Below are 17,351 nucleotides of genomic sequence, written 5' to 3'. Positions count from 1 at the left end.
GCTCTGGGCGGCGGCTGAGCCGCCGGGGCTTCCCGCGGCGGTTGGCTGAGGGGCGGAGGTCATTAATGGGAGGGATTAATAATTCATGAGGGAGGCGGGCGGGCCGGGCGTCCTTTGTTATCTGGCCGGGAGGGAGGGAGGGGCCGCCTCAGCCTTCGCCGAGGAGCCCCGAGCCGCGATGTCTTACGTCCCGGGCCAGCCGGTCACCGCCGTGGTGGTGAGTGCGGGTCGGGCCCCGGTCCGGTCCGGTCCGGTCCGGTCCGGTCCGGTCCTCCTCCGCCCGGGGCTGCGGGCCGTCGTCGTCGTCCTTCTCCTCCTCCTCCTCCTCCTCCTCCTCCTCACGGGGGCTGCGGGACCAGCCGGAGCCCACCGGCTCGGGAGCCTTTCTCTGGGACGGAGGAAGAGGAGGGGGAAGAGAGGGGTCCTCGCGGGGCAGCGGGCCGTCGGTGTCTCCCCCGACACCCGGAGCCCTCATTAGCCACCCCCGGGCCCGAGAGAGGGCGGAGGGGGTTTCCGGAGGGGCGACGGGAGAGAGGTTGTCTTTGGGTCAGCGGTGTAACCTCTCCCATCCTCGGCCCTTCCTTTGGCCCCCCGCCCTGCGCTCTGCTCCCTCCCCAATTTGATCTCTGCTCCCCCCCACTTGCTATCTGTCCCCCCACTTGCTGTCTGTCGTCCCCTACTTGCTATCTGTCCCCCCCACTTGCTATCTGTCCCCCCCGCTTGCTATCTGTCCCCCCCGCTTGCTATCTGTCCCCCCCCACTTGCTATCTGTCCCCTCCCCAGTTGATCTCTGCCCCCCCGACTTGATCTCTGCCCCCTCCGACTTGATCTCTGCCCCCTCCGACTTGATCTCTGCCCTCTCCGACTTGATCTCTGCCCCCCCCCCGACTTGATATCTGTCCCCCCACTTGATATCTGTCCCCCCACTTGATATCTGCCCCCGCGACTTGATATCTGTCCCCCAACTTGATCTCTCCCCGCGACTTGATATCTGTCCCCCAACTTGATCTCTCCCCGCCCCACTTGATCTCTGCCCACCGACTTTATCTCCCCCCTTGACCCCACTTGATCTCTGCCCCCCCATTGATCTCTGCCCGCTCTGCTTGATCTCTGCCCCCCACTTGGTCTCTGCCCGCCGACTTTATCTCCCCCCTTGATCCCACTTGATCTCCTCCCCCCCACTTGATCTCTGCCCTCCCCCACACTTGATCTTTGCCCCATTCATTCAGTCGTATATTGAGCGCTCAATGTGTGCAGAGCACTGTACTAAGCACTTGGGAGGGTACAGTATAACAATAAACAGACCCATTCCCTGCCCACACACGAGCTTACTGTCTAGAGGGGGTGCCCCCTCCAACTACCCAACTTGATCTCTGCCCCCCTGCCCTCTCCCCCTCCCTTGGATCCCGGATGATACCCCCGGGGTCTTCCCTCTTTCCTCTTCAGCCCTGCCCACCTTCCGTGATTCCTTCCTTGCTGGAGAAGGGTTGGGCTGCAGGTTGGTGAAGTTTGTGATTATTCATTCAATAGTATTTATTGAGTGAGCGTGGCTCAGTGGAAAGAGCATGGGCTTTGGAGTCAGGGCTCATGAGTTCGAATCCCAGCTCTGCCACTTGTCGGCTGTGTGACTGTGGGCAAGTCACTTCACTTCTCTGTGCCTCAGTTCCCTCATCTGTAAAATGGGGATTAAGACTGTGAGCCCCACGTGGGACAACCTAATCCCCCTATGTCTACCCCAGCGCTTAGAACAGTGCTCGGCACATAGTAAGCGCTTAACAAATACCAACATTATTATTATGTGCAAAGCAGTGCACTAAGCGATTGCAATGTACAGTTCGGCAACAGATAGAGACAATCCCTGCCCAATAACGGGCACACAGTCTAAACGAGGGAGACAGACTGCAAAGGAAAACAACAAAACAAAACATCATCATCAAGAAAAATAGAATCATAGAGATATACACATCATTAACAAAATAAATAGGGTGATAAATAATATGGATGAGGATGAGCAGAGTAGAAAACCCATCCCTTTCTCCCCCACAAAGCATTTGTGAAGCCGGGTACAGGTTCTGTTTCATTAGAACACGAAACTGGAATAAGCTATGGAACCCCCGTGAGGGACAGAAAGGTGTTTTTCCTTCCACATCTCAAAACTGGCTGTCTAAGAACAGTGGGGAAAAATCAAACTTATTTCCCACTGTCAAGAGAAATTGCTGAAGTGGAAGATGCATGGCCACCTTGGCTTACTATGGAACAATTTTTCAAAGTTGGGCAAGTTGAAGGAAAAAACTATCATATTACAGGGGTTCGAGCTGGGGGAGGAGAGGATGTGATTCCCTCTTATCTGGCACTGTTCAGAACAAGGCACGCAATACGTCACTAAATTGCCATGTGATAGATACTGTCGCCTGTCTTGGCCCCAGCCCAGTTCGATTGCCTCTGGCTTGCCTGCTTGGCCCCAGAATGGGAGGAATCCCAGGTATAGGAGAGTTTTTCGGCTGACTCTGATTTTTACACATTGCTTTTTTTTGGTGGAACCTTCAGAAGAGCCTTTTATCAGTTGGTTTGGAGATGACCAGGTTAGACAAAGAAGAGGCGGTGAGAGAATGGGAGGTAATATAGCAGAATCACTAAGCCGGTGAACTGAAATAAGGTCATTCAAAATGGGAGGCGGGGGGCAGGGGGAGCAAAAACATTTTCAACCTAGTGCAACCCACTGAAACAGGATGAAACAGCAGCCCACTCCTGGGAGACTACAGCTGACAGACAAGCTGGGCCTTATGGGAAGCAGGAAAGGGCGTGTTCTCTCAATAAACATGTCAGAGCAATAAATCAATAAATGGTATTTATTGAGTGCTTGGCAGAGTGTAGGAGGCAGACATAAGAAATCAGCGACAGGCGCTCCAAGAGCCAGTTCCATCATTATAATCATCATTTTTTGAACACCCACTGCAGGCAGACACAGTACTAAACTTTTGAAGAGTAAAAGACATGATTTCTGAAGGAGTTTACAATCTAATGTGGGGAGGCAAGTGGATACAGAACACTAAAATATGCAAGTTAGAACGTAGATATAAATAAAACTAGATAAGCCGTCAAATGATTAACAAACAGCAAAAGACAAACTTGACATGTATTTTACATTTGTGATCTTTGTGTGCTATTGATTGACAGCATGTAGCGTACTGTTTGCACAGAGGTCCTTTAAGCCTGAGCTACACTCATGGATAGACATGACATCAGAAGTAACATCTTCAAACATGAGATACACCTATACTGACCCAACTACATTATATCATTCTAACAATGGTATTTATTGAGCACTTTCTGTGTGTAGAGCACTCTCCTAAGCACTTGGAAGAGAAGAGTACAGCAGAGTTTGTAGAAAAATTTCCTGTCTACAGTGAGAATAGTGATTGATTTATTTTCAGTCCACGAAGCTTCCCCAAAGGAAAGAAATCAGTAGAATGGGGAAAGCAAAAAGAATTGATTGCATGCTTGCTGTATGCAGAGCCAGGTACTAAGTATTTGGAAAAGTACAATAAGATAGATTTGGTATACATGATTTCTGTCCCGAAGGAGCTTAGAGTCTTGTGCAATGCTCAGTTTGAACTTTTGAATTACACAGATAGGAGCATATTTTTAAAGTGAGTACAAAAGCAGATTGTATTTGCTCATATTGGAGAACTTCAACTGTTTTGATTATATATGATTACTTACTATCTATCCTTTTCTTGGCTGTGTACCTTTAAGTACTTTGATACTCACCCCAGCCCCACAGAACTTATGTACATATCCTTATATTCTATTTCCCATATCTGCATTTTATTTTAATGCCTGCCTCCCAGGGTAGACTCTAATCTCCTTGTAGGCAGAGATGTAGTCTACCAAATCTGTTGTTACTGTACATTCCCAAATTCTTAGTACAGTGCTTTGCCTACAGTGAGCACTCAGTAAATACTACTGATTGATATATCCTGATCACTATCTTATTTCTAACTCAGTGTTACAGGATGCAGACTCTGAAAGGCTTAGTACGCATTCCACAGATAGATTTGTTTGAAGTAATCGGATACCCACCCATATTGTTGGTTTTTATGAGCAACTTGTCTTCCTCTATTGAGTCATCTCTGACCCATGTCTCTGGCATCTCTCCTAGAACTCCCCACCTCCAACTGCAGTTGTTCCGGTAGTGTATCTGTAGAGTTTTCTTGTTTAAAATACAGAAGTGGTTTACCATTGCCTCCTTCCGTGCAGTCATCCTGAGTCTCCGCCCTTGATTCTCTCCCCTACCGCTGCTGCCCAGCACAGGAGAGCCTTGACTTGTAGCAGATTTTCTTCCGCTCACTAATAATAATAATAATGTTGGTATTTGTTAAGCGCTTACTATGTGCCGAGGACTGTTCTAAGCACTGGGGTAGACACAGGGGAATCAGGTTGTCCCACGTGGGGCTCACAGTCTTAATCCCCATTTTACAGATGAGGTCACTGAGGCACAGAGAAGTGAAGTGACTTGCCCACAGTCACACAGCTGACAAGTGGCAGAGCTGGGATTCGAACTCATGACCTCTGACTCCAAAGCCCGTGCTCTTTCCACTGAGCCATGCTGCTTCTCTGGCCAAGCTAGGAATAGAATGGGTGTATCTCCGCTTGACTTTCCCTCCCAGAGTCGAGACTGGTAGAGTATTGGAAACTCTCCAGGTGCGACCCCAAGTGGGTGTGAGCAACTTGATGGATATCTATAGTGTCCAATTTTTCCTTCTTCTTTGCCCGAAGTGAGCAAGGGCAGAAGAATTCGCCGGACTAAATAGTTGCACGTGGTGGATGGAATTGGCAGTGTAGAGAAGGGCCTGTCATCTAAGAATGTCATAAAAATGTGTCTGATAAAAACACCATGTGAATGCCTATTACTGGGTGGACACTTATCGACAACATTCTTCCAGACCCTTTCCATGTGAAAGATGAAACAAAAAAAGAAAACAATCAAAGCTGCTGCCCTTCAATTGGAAACAAGCCCAGAGTCTGTTCACTGACCCTCATCTTTCTCTGATTCTAGTGATCTGCATGAACATAATCAGTATTTCCATGAGCTCATAAACCCCTTCTCTGTATGACTAGAATATAAAAGACAGCTTGTTTACCACTATCCCATTTTGCCTTACTGTTATGTGAACAGGCTGGACCCTTGAAAACATATATAGGAACAAAAAACTGAAAATTTATTCTGAGAACTCTTATAGCTCTTCTCAAAGGATGTTTTGTGAGGGTTTCTTTTGTTGTTGTTCACATTCTTGCCCTCTTTTTGTGCTTTGCTATCAGAAAGCAGCTGATTATCTAATCCGCATTTGTGGCCCAAACACATCTCAAGAAATATGCTTTAGTTCGTCACATAAGGCAGCATTTACTCCAGGGCAGTCCTTTTCCATCTGTCTTGACATGCAGTTTTCATTCAGAATATGAAAATCTAAAAGGTAAAAGAGAAAAATCACTTAAATTTTCTTTCAGTCCTTTCCCCTTCTCCTCACTCAATCAACCAGTAGTATTTATTGAGTGCCTGCTCCGTGCCTAGCACTGTACTAAGCTTATGGGAGAGGACAGCAGAGTCGAAGACACAATGCCTTCCATAAAGTTCTCCTCCTATAAAGGTAAGCTCTCTGTGGGCAGGAAATGGTCTCACTTGATTTTGAACTGCCCCGTTAACTGCACTGCCCTGCCCTAAGAGGGCACTTGAAAAATTCTTATAACTAACTCCAGGAGCTTACAATTCAGTGGAGGCGATAAACACAAAATCATTTACAGAGAGGAGAAAAAGGAATGGAGAAGTAAATGTGTGGCTGAGGACTTAATAGCTTACATGAGTTGATATAAACAAAAGTTGTTGATGATGATGGTAGTAATTGTTAAGTGCTTACTATGTGCCAAGCACTGTTCTAAATACTGGGGTAGATCCAGAGTAATCAGGTTGTCCCACGTGGGGCTCACGGTTTTAATCCCCCTTTTACAGATGAGGTAATTGAGGCACAGGGAAGTTAAGTGGCTTGCCCAAGGTCACACAGGAGACAAGTGGTGGAGAAAAGTTGTGACTGGGAGGGTGGAGCTGTCGGCCCATGAGTGCTGAAGTAATAGTATTAGGGAGGGAATTAACTGGGTGGAAGAAATTTAACTGGCGAAAGCTTCCTGGAGGAGTTACGGCTGCAAAAAGACCTTGAAGATGGGGAGAGCAGTGGACAGGCAGATTTGAAGGGGAGAGGGGGCTCCAGGTAGGAGGAAGGGCACGAGCAAGGGGTCGGGTGCGGAGGATTGGAAATGAGACTGAGGGACCATGAACAGGTTGGCTTGAGGGGAACAAAGAGTGCGAGTTGGGGTGTAGTGGAAGAAGGGAGTGGATGAGTGAGAGGGACTGAGCCAGGAGTGCCTGAACACTTGCCTGCTCTCTCCACTTTGCTTGATTTCACCATGTGCTGGGGCAAGTCCCAACATCCCTGTGATGGAGATCAGTCCTTGGGAGAGTCTGATGATCGAGCCAGTGATTTTGTTGCAGTGACCTCTCCTCCTCTCCGTGCCTGCCCTTACCACCGTCTTTGGCCGGTTCAGCTCCTGGATTGTATTCAGTGCTCTGCCGATCTTCCAATCTTTCCCTCGTCCCTGCTCTGCTTCTTCTAAGCCTTGGGGCTACTGCAGTAGCTCCTGCAGTGAAGCTGGGAAATGGAGAACAGTAGCTAAGGCAGGTTTTGAACACAAGTAATCAAGACTCTTTAATGTTTAAAATCAAGTGCAAAGCATCCCTTCCCCTCAGTGCCCGGAAGAGAACAGTTTCCCAGCTAAGTCTTCCCAGGCCCACTGACCTCCAGCCTAAAGAAATAAGGTATAGGATCAGACATTCTTTAACATCACCCTCACCTTTATCAACAAATATTTATTGAGCACCTAAAAGAAGCCACACCCACGCAGACATACGCACCCTTCCAGACTTAACCCCAACTCTCCTGTTTTATTATCCAGCCCTTTCTTCAATGCCAGCTATTATCCTTCCCTCCCCAATCCCTCCCAGCAGGAAAAGGAAGAAGGAAAGCAGTTTCAAGCCACTTCCTTATATCAAAGGGGTTTTGTTTATCCCATTAATAAGTCTTCCACAAGAATTCCCATACCTCCCAAGAAAGAATCCCCTTACCTCCTGAGAGTTAATCTTTAAGGGTTGTTGGTATCAAAAGTGAAGAGTAGAGCGAGAATGATAAGAATTGTGAAGAACCTAAATTCAAAGAGTTATGGTTGGTAAACGGTCACCCTCATCTTCCCTGGGGGTGTGGTTCTTCTCAGATACTCACCCGGACCAAACGGTCACCCTCATCTTCCCTGGGGGTGTGGTTCTTCTCAGATACTCACCCGGACATTTGATTGGTGGGAGTTCTAGATAGCCTGCTCTTTTGGCATGGAATTATTTTTTAGTTAGGGAATAACTGATTGGCAAGGAAAGCAGTCTTCAAGGCAGAACTTGAATTGCCCGGGGTTAGAAATGGGGGTGGAAAAAAAGCTTTGCCATTGCAACTAAGATTTAGTCATCGTTTCCATTTTTATTTTCCTTCATTTTCAGTGGTTCATTATTAAGCCATAAAAATTTGCTCCAGGCCGAAACTTGTTATACAGAGCCTTAGCCGAGGAACAAATATTTGGGAGAGACAGGCTCATTTACTGCATGTGGTTTTTTCTCTTCTTCAATTTCCCTCTTCTTTTCAAATTTTAAGGACAGAATTGAGGGAAAGGCTTAGGAAAAAATCCCAGAGCATTGAATTCCTGGTAGATACCTTGTCAGTTGGTTGCAAGATTTCATGTCGATAATAACTTGTTAGTTCCATATAAGTTGAAGACCTTGAACGCAGGCCAGGTATTTTAATGATAGCAGCTTGTAGCATTCAGTGAGGGAAAGGACAGAACTTTAACAACTGTTCTTTTGCCTTTCCAACTCTACTTGTTTCCAGTAAATACTCCTGCTCTTAGGAAAAGCAGTTTCAAAACATACAATCCCATGTTGAGCACAATGCTAGCTGGTGCCTAGGAGAAGTCCATGTGTTTAACCCCTATTTTAATTATTTTTAATGCTGTTCTTCTGTTTGCACTATTGCTGTCTTTTTTTTTTTTTTTTGGAGGAAACGGGGGAGGGGATTGGGATAGCCAATTCCAGGCTCTGACTTGGGAGATGGACACTGTGCATTCTGCTGGGCCTACAGAGCAATAGGTCGCTCCCAGTAATTGTTCCTGTCTGGTGTTTGTTCAGCTGATGTGTTCTGTTCTGGCTTTATTCCTATTTCTCTGACATAGGAGCTAGGACGCAAGGGGAGCAGGAAGAGGCTTGGGCGTGGCAGGCAAGTTTCCGAAAGCCAGCGGGTTAGAAAGGCCCTATTTTGAGGTCTTTTCGGCCCTGCTCGGAAGCTCTCGGGCCTTGCCGGAGAGCTGGGGTGAGCCAGGAAGTCCAGGGCAAAAAAGCAGAGGGGGTGAAAATAAGGACTGCATCCTCACAGCAGAGAACCTATCCTCACCCCCGTGACATTGGCACTGGGGCTTCTAGATTAGAGCAGGTATCTTTAATCAAGTTTCTGTATCTTTAGGTTTGGGGCCAAGAGTCGAACTCTCCCTGTAAACATATCTCCTCTAGCAGGTCTATGGTGCATTCCTGATTCCATCCCATCCTTGTCTGTCCTGGCTTTCACCAGACCCACACCTGCTCTTTCTGGGCTGTGTTTTTGTAATCACTTGGACAGAAAAGTCCAAGATGTCAGCAACCTTTGGTGTCCTGGCCTGTTTTGAGGGAATGTGACCGTGCGGGTCCCCCGTCCTCCCTTTCTCGGGAGGAAGGGTGAGTCAGAGGAAATGACCACCAAAGAGCTTGACTGGGAGGCAGGCCCCGAGGGCGGTCAGGGCAGATAGAAAAGGTCAGAACCAGCTTCGCTCCTAGGGCTGACGAGCCAGCGGCTGCCCCGTAGGAGGTGACAGGTCCGGCGGGGAGAGGAATGCTTTCAGATCTACCGACAAATACCACAGTCACAGCCGAAGAGCCTTCTAAAGAGCAAAGATGCTTCGGTTTTCAAGAGAAATCTCAAGGAGCTGCTTGGACCAGCGGGGTGCCAAGGGAACCGAACAATTTCCAGGCAGAAAATGTCAAATGCCACACCACCAAAGCCCGCCTGAAAGATAAACAGAGACAGCTGTTTACAGCATCCTCTGGGTTTTGCTCCTAACAGTTCCCATATTTATTTTCAGCAAAAGTAGAATGGGAAACAGATGTTAGCTGTAAATTGACTCTGAGGATAGAAATAATGATCTGAAAAAGAATGCATTCGGTCATAGGCATCGTCCGTGTTGCTGGTCCGAATCCCCAGGGCCACCCTAGCCCAACCATAGCTGTATTTGAGGGAAAGAACATTGGCTTTCGGGAGTCTGAGCAGCTGAGAGATACAGTGTCCCCTTCTCTGCCTTGGACATGGACTTTTCAGTTGGCAAGTGGAGCAGCAATTTGTCTTCTCCTCTTCTGTCATTGCTAACTTGCCAACAGGTATTTCCTGCAAAAAGGCACATGATGTGCAGAGCCCTGGCCTGGATGCATGTGGTGGTTTGGTGGGTTGGGGGGTGGGAGGGAAGATCCCAAGGGAGGGATTTCTGGGGGCAGTTATAATTTACATGGCCAACCCATGTTGGGATGTGAGACGTGTATGTTTCAGAAGGTGAATCTCAGATTTAAGAACAACAGCCCTCCTTTACGTTTTCATTTAGAAGGAACACAGCCTAACGGAAGCAGCACCGGCCTGGGAATCTGAGGACTTGGGTTCTAATTCTGTCTCTGCGGCTTATCTGCTCTGTGCTCTTGGGCAAGTCAATAACTTCACTCTCACTCTCTGTGCCTCACTCTCCTCATCTGTATAAAATGGGGATCTAATCAATACTGTTCTCCCTCTTACTGTGGGTCAGGGACTGCATCTAACCTGATTTAGCTTGTACCTGCTCGGTGTAGGTTAGAACAGTGCTTGACATGTAGTAAGTACTCAACAAATACCATTATTATTATTACTGTCACAAAGCCCTCTGATCTTCCCTCTGCCCTTTCCCTGGGCAGGAAGCTGGTTGACTGGACTGTTCCTTTGACATGAGGCGGGCGTGAAGCCCTCCTTCAGTCATCTGTAGACTCTAAGCTCATTGTGGACAGGGAATGTGTCAACCAGCTCTATTATATTGTACTCTCTGACGCACTTAGTACAGTCCTCTGCACACAGTGCTGAATACATCTGACTGATTGTAAGAGAAGCTCTGGTCTTTGACATCTCAAATCATGTTCCATCTCTCGGTTACTTTTGGGAAAAAGAGCTCATTGTCTTACTTCCCATTCCCATCCAGTTAAAGCACAGGTTGCTCTTATCCAGCTTCAGGTAACTATATTTTCCTTTCTATCCAAAGAACCATCACACTGACCCAGGAGTTCATCATATCTCAGCTTGACTACTACGTCAACCTCCTTACTGTTCTTCTAGTTTTCAATCTCTTCCTGCCTCCTCTCCATCCTTCATTCTGCAGCCTGGACCATCTTTCTGCACACATCTCTTCACTCCTCAGAAACCTCCAAATGTGGCTTGTTCCTCACCACCTAAAGTAAAAATTCCCGACATTGCTTTAAAACACTAAAAAATCTCTCCCTTCGTGGCCTTTCTGAAATCCCACCTCCTTGAGGAGACTTTCCATGATTCATTTTTCTTCTCTTCAGATCTTAATCCTTCCAACTCTCACTTCAGCACTTCTGCATTGACTATCACCTGTTGAATATATTGATTTACATCAACTGGGCTTCGGATCAAAGAGGTGCAGTGGATATTGCATACTTGTCTACTCTTTTTTAATCACTCACCTGTCTCTGGATTCTAAGATCCTTAAGGGCAGGGATCTTGTCTACCAGCTCTCCCAAGCGCTTAGTACGGTGCTCTGCACACAGTAATTGACCACAGTTATGTTCATAACCTTCCCTTTGCCTTGCTTAGGCACTTGGATCTGTACTTCATAGGCACTTGATATTCACCGCATCCACAGCCCTTATGTACCATGTCCTATTGTGCTGCCGTTTCCGCAATCTGGAATTTATTGTAATGTCTGTTTTCCCCTCTAGACTGTAAGCTCCTTGAAGATAGGGGCTGTGTTTAGTACAGTGTGCTGGATGAAGTAAGTGTGATCACCTTGTATCCTCCCCAGCGCTTTGAACGGTGTTTTACACATAGTAAGCGCTTAAGAAATACCATTATTATTATTATTATACCAATTTTTGATTTGATTGATCAGTAGCCTGTTAATGACTGCTTCGGTAATACAGCGCTCTTACCACCAGAGGGCAGGGGAGAACTAGTTCTTGCAAAGCAAAGCTTTAGCCTGGGAAAATTTCCCCAGACCAAAATAGGAGTTTACCCTGTACCTGAAACCAATTCACCTGAATGAAAACTCCCCCTCCTACCCCTCACCCCCACACTATAGTTAAGTAAAAAGCCTGAAAAAGGAGTAAAATTCTTCCTCTCTACTCCTTTTTTTGGAGATGCTTTTCTCCAGTCTTTGGTCTTCGATCAGAGTAAATCTGCCGTCATGCCACTTGTGTGTGGCAGGGGTTTAAAGGCCACGTGAAAACCGATGGAAAACTTCATTACTGTGGACTCAGTTGTCTTCCAGGCGGCGGTCTGCCACTCTTAACAGTCTGATCAAGTCAGCTGGCTCTTCAAGTGTCTTTCTCTCTCTGCTTTCCTCAGCAAAGAGTGGAAATTCATAAATTGCGCCAGGGTGAAAACCTGATTCTCGGATTCAGCATTGGAGGAGGAATTGACCAGGATCCGGCTCAGAATCCCTTCTCCGAGGATAAGACTGACAAGGTGAGATGGGGGTTAGCTCAGCCAAGTTGCCAATTTGGCTACCAATTCTGTTATATTGTACAATGCTCGGCACGCAGTAAGTGCTCAACAAATACCACTGATTGATTGACGTTGTCCCAGAAGGAAACAAAGCATTTCTTGAACCCACCTGTGAAGTTGCAGTTGGCTTTTTGTGATTGGTTTTAAACCCTCCTTCTGTTTGTTTCATCTCAGTCCCCATTAATTGTGGTATTTGTTAAGTGCTTACTGTGTGCCAAGCACTGTTTGAAACACTGGGGTAGATACAAAGTAATCGGGTTGGACACATTCCCTATTCCATATTGGGCTCACAGTCTAAATAGGAGGGTGAATGGGAGAACTGAGGCACAGAGGAGTGAAGTGACTTGCCCAGGGTCACACAGCAGACAAGTGGTGGAGCTGGGATTAGAATCCAGATCCATTTGACTCCTCAAAGCCATGTTGCTTCCCTAGTTTGGGGCCTGAGCACTTTTGGCCTGACAACGGAACTGTGTCCCAGGGAGTCCCAGAACTGTATAATCCTGTGTGTAGATGCGAGCCAGTCTGAGAAGGAATTGCGAACCTTTTACCTCTTGAGAACTAAGGCAGTGTTACAGAATATGAGACATTCTGAACCATAGATAGTTTGGAGGAACAAACCATTTTCTGGAAGGTCTTATCTGAAGACATACACAACTTGGGCACTCAAAACTTAAGTGCTAGGATCGTACCTACCAACTCTTTTATATTGCACTTTCCCAAACGTTTAGTAGAGTGCTCAGCAAGTACCATTAATTGACCGATGTTCAGTAGCCCGGTGCTTAACTGGTGTTTTCCTTCTTCCCCTACTATTTATTCCAGACTTCTAGGCATGATGAACAGTATTTGCCTTTTGCTAGGTGTCCTCAGTTCATTTCCAAATAGAGGTTCCCTGGAAAGCCTAACCTTAAAGAATGAGAAAAGTGTGGCAGTTTAACTAATGAAACCCACCGTCTGAATTCACGAACCCAGGGCATGTGCTAGTTTACTTGCTCTGTGGGTTATGGTTGGGATTTTCTCTGGTTGCTGCAGAAAACATCTGAAGCTCCAGAAGATCAAATGCATCTGGTCTGGCTGGTACATTCTTGGTGTTGCAAAGAGGGATCACCTAGGAAACAGTTAGGTTCAAGAACTCGCTGATCGGTTCTTGGTGGGAGAGTCTTCATTGCCGGAATAAAGCCGTTGTCTTTTACAGGGCATTTATGTAACCAGAGTGTCAGAAGGAGGACCAGCCGAGGTTGCAGGACTTCAGATCGGAGACAAGATAATGCAGGTAAACTGATGCAAAACCGCCCATCCTGAAAGAGGCAAAAGGGGAATCAGCCTATACAGTGCTACGGTGAGTGCCTGTGAGAAGCCCTTCCGGGCATCTCATCACACTGGCTGGCTGTGGATGTTGGCCAGAGACTCTGCCTTCCGGCTATATTTGGGGTTGATGAATGCCCACTTGAGGCTTGAGTCCTGTCAGGAGGGTGCATTTAATGGCTCTGAGCCATTTCTCCTTGATGTCAGAAAACAGCACACTGGCTTAATGTTTCATATGATAATAGCATTTGAATTGTTTTTGGCCCAGAGCATTCTAATCCGATAAACTAAGAATGAGTTTGAATTGGACGTTGGTCTAAAGTCCCAAAATGCAATTGGATAGCTGCCACATCCAGCACTTTCTTTTCTGGAATGTTCTCCGCTGGGTTGGGGTGAACCTTGGAGAACCAATGGTTGCAATGGAGATCTCCCAAGCGGCTCTTCACGTAATGTTTCCCTTCGTTTCTACATGTGGCAGCAGTGTCGAAGCAGGGAGAAATTTTATGGTCTCAAGCCACTGGGGCTCCAGACAGTCATCTAGTGAGCACCTACTGGATGCAGAGCCCTGAACTCAACAATTAGGGAAAGTAAGACTGAGGTGAAAGCACAGTTCCTATTCTCCAGTAACACATGAGCTAATGGGGGAGAGAGGCAGCCATAATTAATTTACGATTAGTAGGAACAGGAGGAGATACAAAACTGGTAAGAGCAAGAGTAAGGAATGATGGATAGATGAATAGAGTGCAGAGATTGACCTATATAAGAGTGCTGAGGCAGTGCCTAGAAATGACACAACCTAAGAGGATCGGATCTAATCTGCGAATGCTTCCTGGAGGAGGTGGGATTTCTGGAAATCTTTGAAGCCAGGTAGAGTGGTGTTCTGGCTGTTTTGAATGGCTGGGCCACTGGGGTTTTCTGGGCCGCCAGGGAAGTGGCCAGTGACTCGAGCAGAGAAGCTGGGAATGAGATTTCACCAAATGGGGCGGTGGGGGCGGGGACACTTGTCTTCATAGGTGAACGGCTGGGATATGACTATGGTGACGCACGACCAAGCGAGGAAAAGACTCACAAAGCGGAATGAGGAAGTGGTTCGGCTCCTGGTGACACGGCAGGCCCTGCAGAAGGCCGTGCAACAGTCAATGCTGTCATAGTGCTGCCCGCGGGGAGACACTTCTTAACCAAACGGGATCACCCTGGGGTCACCTTCTCTGCAGACACCATTGTAAATGTATTAGACCAGGAATGTTCTATTATTTTTTTTTTAAAGTTTGGACAATGCAGATTTTCTGTCTCTCTCTCCCTCTCTCTGTCTCCCTTCCCAATCGGAAAGTGACATTCCCACCCATTTTACATGATCGGAAGGTTCTAAATGAAGTCGATTCCCAGGAAATCAAAGAATGAGGAGTAAAGGAATATAGCCCGAGAGCCAGACCGAAAGCCAACACTTCAGCACTTGGAGAACAAGAGTGTCTTTTTTTTAAACAGTAGGTAAGAATGAGGTAGATTTTTTTTCCTTAAGAAAAGGATCTGAGAAGGCCTGAGTGCCATGTAGTTTACTGAGGCTAGGTGATTTTCTTGTTGAGAGCTTCCTGCAATATGATGGTGTTGGAAAAGAGCTCTTGTGCCCTCAGGATGCCTTCGGCTTACAAATGAGGGCATTTGTGAAATGAAAGCCCTGAAACCAGTAAGTCAGATTCTATTTTCCCTTTGCCCGCAGGGTCCGAGTTAAATAATCAAATCTATCCTTAAGCTGTAGGCTCCTCATGGACCAGCCTGCATTTTAACAACTGTGATCAGCCCCCCACTCCCTGACCAAAAATGGGAAGTGCGTTCTGAGTCACAACAAATTGAAATTCCCTGCAAGACCAGAGAGAGGAGTGTCCTTCCTAGATAATTCAGAATATCTCCTCTGTAGAGGGGCTGAAATGCTACAGAAACTCCCTCCCATGATTTTCAAGTTTTTTTTGGTTCACTTTTTAGATGAGGAACAAGGAATGAGTCAAGACCATGTAGAACTAGGTTAAGCTGAGCTACCATCTGTCCTCCAGGTGCGGGAAGCTGAAGCCTGTCCTCTTTCATTCTTGCCCTAAATACTTCCAGGACAGCAGAATCAGGCAGCAGACATTTTGCTAGCAGTCTTTGCTTCCTCTGAATGCAGGGGACTTTCATGTTTGTAAAAAAAATTCCTCCTGCATCTTGCTTAGCAAAAGCATTCAGGCCAAAGACTCCTTCTCTCCTGTAGCTCCTTCTGTCTGTTGAGAACAGGCTTGTTAAACACTTATGAATCCTGGATTGGAACTGCCTGCATTTATGCAATACAAGTTTTTTTGTGCAGGCACTGCCCAGATGGCTGTTCAGAAATAGTTTCCTAACACTTCTGGAGGATTGGTGCTGAGATGCATACGAAGTTTTATACTGCAGTAGGCTGCTCCCCCGCCGACATTGCTGCTTTTCTTACCCAACTCCGAGAGCTCTGTTGTCTTTCCCAGAGATTGTTTTAATTGGAATATTACCCCCTCTGGTTTCATTACTGAATCATTTCAGCTGCCCCTAGTGTCTCCCCCAACAGTTGTCATTGCTCTCACCCTCTTTGTAAATAGGAAAACACTGAAGCAGTTATAGGCTAACTTATTTCAGGATGGTGCCATTAGTTTGGTTCTGATCCCACATTGCTCTTAATCTTGATGGACAAGCTGTTCTGTTCTCTTTTGTATTTTTCCTATCAGCATTTTATACGCCTTACATTTTATACCCGACAATACCAATGGCGAGTGCTGCTGTTTATGGAGTTGTCATTAATACAAATCATGTGGTAACGATTTTACACCTAGGCCTTATTTTTGTTACTGTAGAATGTGGGGAGAAGTATACAGTCTAATATTTTCTCTATTTCTTACTCAATAATAAATGAAGCTGGATTTCACAAGGTCGTTTTTCTTCCATAGATGTTAAATAGGGACTCAGAGGAAATGTACTGCCTAGAAGCATTCCTAATAGTAATGTTTTGAACTAGGGTTAAGAGGATATTTAAGACTTGATGATCATTTCATCACTGTTTCTGCTAATTTTATTAATATTTGGCTTACTCACACTCCTGTTATCCTCTTGCAGAAAAGCATTGACATGTAGAATGCCCACCACTACATGAAAGCTATGACTCTGGACTGCTGGTTCTAGGAAATGGGAAGGGTTAGATTTGTTCTCTGCCCATTTGTGAGTGCACAGGACAGGTGGGGCACAATACCAGGTACTTGGACTGCAGCCAGGAGTGGAGGAAGGTGCAATCTCTGCCCCAGGAGAACTTTTTGTTCTACTCTTCTTCATGCAGTCTCACCCCAACAAGCAGCCTTTAAGAGGCTGAAACCTCCAAGGCCCTAAAAAGGACCTGGCAGTGTCTAAGCAGGATTTGGCTGCAATCCAGCCACTGTCTGCTGGCCATGTTTCTCCTTGATACTAGAGGGCAGTGAGGAAGTAGCAGAAGGGAAAGAGGGTGAGGGACTAAAAACATTTCTCTGTGAGTTGGTGTTTTTCCAGCCCAGTCTTCTCTACCTAGCCTCACCTGTGTATTTAAATGTTTAAAATGCAGAGTTGGCTCCCAAGGCAAGGATGGAAAATCATAAAGTAGTTTCAGCCCTCAAGCCACTTCATTTTAAACTTAGAACAAATTCTTTTTTTTTTTGCCTACAACAAAACCCCTTCTGAAACTTTTCAGCCCTGTTTATCTAAAAAAAAAACCCAAGAAGCCCAGAAACAAACAAAAAAACCAAGTCCAAAACTGCTCTTTCCAGTGAACACACTCTAGTTTAAAAACTAGTACCTCTAGAACAGACAGTACAGTCCACGTGTTTAACTTAAGAAAGACACCACAAAGTAGTTTCCCTCAAGAGCTAGAATATGTTGCAGCACTAAGACACTTCCCAGTTTTGCTAGTCTAACTCTGCTCCTGGAAAAGTTAAATATTATTGCAGAAAAAGATGCATGACCAAAAACAGACCCCAGTTTTACATAAGGGAAGAAAAGTGCTTCCTGGCTAAACTGCCACCCAGGAGAGCTGTTTTCCCATTCTTATCAGAGGCTTTTATGGAGGCTAATAGCTGCATAGGAAAGTTAGCAAACTGA

The 17,351-nt window shown here is 46.2% G+C and overlaps 1 protein-coding gene across 1 annotated transcript; it reads left to right on the top strand.

The window, feature by feature from the left end:
- Positions 1–114: 114 nt before the first annotated feature.
- Positions 115–16,155, top strand: TAX1BP3 (Tax1 binding protein 3). Its single transcript, XM_029082576.1, has 4 exons — positions 115–217; positions 11,772–11,891; positions 13,123–13,200; positions 14,246–16,155. The coding sequence occupies exons 1-4, from the start codon at positions 179–181 to the stop codon at positions 14,381–14,383; spliced, it is 375 nt and encodes a 124-aa protein (XP_028938409.1). The 5' UTR covers positions 115–178; the 3' UTR covers positions 14,384–16,155.
- Positions 16,156–17,351: the final 1,196 nt, after the last annotated feature.

The sequence above is a fragment of the Ornithorhynchus anatinus genome, chromosome 17, assembly GCF_004115215.2.
Source record: "Ornithorhynchus anatinus isolate Pmale09 chromosome 17, mOrnAna1.pri.v4, whole genome shotgun sequence".
NCBI classification, from domain to species: Eukaryota; Metazoa; Chordata; class Mammalia; order Monotremata; family Ornithorhynchidae; genus Ornithorhynchus; species Ornithorhynchus anatinus.
The sequence above is the reverse complement of the archived record's forward strand: the minus strand, read 5'-3'. Positions and strand labels throughout refer to the sequence as shown.

Excerpts from the sequence above, each read along its gene's own strand:
- TAX1BP3 (XM_029082576.1), top strand. The coding sequence starts at position 179 with ATGTCTTACGTCCCGGGCCAGCCGGTCACCGCCGTGGTG. Across the intron at positions 11,892-13,122 it reads CCGAGGATAAGACTGACAAG|GGCATTTATGTAACCAGAGT; the intron begins GTGAGATGGGGG and ends TGTCTTTTACAG. Across the intron at positions 13,201-14,245 it reads TCGGAGACAAGATAATGCAG|GTGAACGGCTGGGATATGAC; the intron begins GTAAACTGATGC and ends TTGTCTTCATAG.